The 1619-nt window shown below is 58.1% G+C and overlaps 2 protein-coding genes across 5 annotated transcripts in view; one reads left to right on the plus strand and one right to left on the minus strand.

Moving 5' to 3' along the window:
- Positions 1 to 1333, plus strand: part of LOC132456509 (protein unc-80 homolog) — a 21133-nt gene extending 19800 nt beyond the window's left edge. For 3 of the 4 annotated variants that reach the window (XM_060050877.1, XM_060050881.1, XM_060050880.1), the window contains 3 exons: positions 1 to 65; positions 684 to 704; positions 973 to 1333. The exon at positions 1 to 65 is cut by the window's left edge and continues 40 nt beyond it. In XM_060050877.1, the coding sequence (XP_059906860.1) occupies positions 1 to 65; positions 684 to 704; positions 973 to 999 (113 nt within the window). In that variant the 3' untranslated portion in view covers positions 1000 to 1333. The remainder of the gene's footprint in view (positions 66 to 683; positions 705 to 972) is intronic. The other variant, XM_060050878.1, reaches the window with a different exon arrangement.
- Positions 1 to 1619, minus strand: part of LOC132456510 (NACHT, LRR and PYD domains-containing protein 12-like) — a 171830-nt gene that overhangs the window by 62813 nt on the left and 107398 nt on the right. The gene's annotated exons all lie outside the window — the stretch shown is intronic.

Below are 1619 nucleotides of genomic sequence, written 5' to 3' on the forward strand. Positions count from 1 at the left end.
GGGTCGGTCGGGGGCTCGACTGTCCACCACCCGGAGGAGCGCCCAGCCCAAGGCCAGCACCCTGGGTACGTCTGTCTGGTCTGTCTGTCTGTCTGTCTGTGAATCTCTGTCTGTCTGTCTGTCTGTCTCTCTGTCTGTGTGTCTGTCTGTCTGTCTGTCTGTCTGTCTGTCTGTGTGATTTCTGTGTGTGTTTCTGTATGTGTGTGTCTAAAGTGAGCACGTGAGAACATACATTTTAAAGTCTACTTAACATCAATTCCTCAAAAACGGGTTCAGCATTTCCCCAAGTCGTGAATGCTTCAACACATTATTCTCTGACCCCTGTGACCCCTGCGTCGTATAGACAGACAGATAGGTGGGTTCCATTGAACGGCTGGCGACTTTAAGGCCCAATCCCATTTCTACCCCTTACCCCTCCCCCTTGTTTTGAAGGGGTAAGGGGTAGAAATGCGACTGGGCCTAAGTCTTCAGTTCCTCTCGGATCAGAGACAGCCGATGAACACAAACAACCTTAACGTCAGCTATAACACGTTAGGCCCTGACTGATTGGGTTGTTGTCGCCAAAGGTCAGACTTCAGGTTCATGTTGGTTTAAAGCTGATGAGGGGAGTGAGGCCACTCCCCCCTTGACCCCTGACCTATGTGTCTGACCCCTGACTGCTCTCTGTTCTGTCCCCGGTGAAGAGACTTTATTGGACTGTGAAGGTGAGATCCACACCTTTACCTGTACCCCCCCCCCCCGCTACCTGCCACGCCCCCTGCGGCCGCACCCCCCTGACTCCAACCCTGCTCTCTGATTGGACGCGCTGCATGTCGGTCCTGCATACCGCCCCCTCTCTGCTTCCTTAGCTCTGGCCCCGCCCCAAGCCCTGCCAAAGCCCCGCCTCCCTGCTGAGCTGTTCGCTGCGTTAGCTGTTAGCTTGTTAGCCTGTTAGCCGTTAGCCTTCTGACCGGTGCCCCCCCCCCCCCACAGCCCACAGCGACCAGAAGAGGTCGGTGACCTTCACAGAGGCCGAGGTCGCCACCGGGGACACAGACCCCCCGCCCGCCACCCCGGGCCACGCCCCAGCCCCGCCCCCAGCTCCAGGTCCCCCACCCTGGAGGTCCCCTCCCCTCCGCCACCGTCACCGCCGACCTCCACGTCCCCGCCATCGTACAGGTGAGTAGGGTGTGATGTCACTCAGGTGAGCAGGGTGTGATGTCACTCAGGTGAGCAGGCTGTGACGTCACTCAGGTGAGCAGGATGTGATGGCACTCAGGTGAGCAGCATGTGATGTCACTCAGGTGAGCAGGCTGTGATGTCACTCAGTTGAGCAGGATGTGATGTCACTCAGGTGAGCAGGATGTGATGTCACTCAGGTGAGCAGGATGTGATGTCACTCAGGTGGGCTGCAGGGTGTGATGTCACTCAGGTGAGCAGGATGTGATGTCACTCAGGTGAGCAGGCTGTGATGTCACTCAGGTGAGCTGCAGGCTGCGATGTCACTCAGGTGAGCAGGCTGTGATGTCACTCAGGTGAGCTGCAGGCTGCGATGTCACTCAGGTGAACTGCGTGTCCTAACCCCCCCCCCCCCCCCCCCCCAGGTTCCCCCTCCGCCAGCAGCAAAAGAGAAGAGAGAC

The sequence above is a fragment of the Gadus macrocephalus genome, chromosome 4 (genome assembly GCF_031168955.1).
Source record: "Gadus macrocephalus chromosome 4, ASM3116895v1".
Taxonomy (NCBI): domain Eukaryota; kingdom Metazoa; phylum Chordata; class Actinopteri; order Gadiformes; family Gadidae; genus Gadus; species Gadus macrocephalus.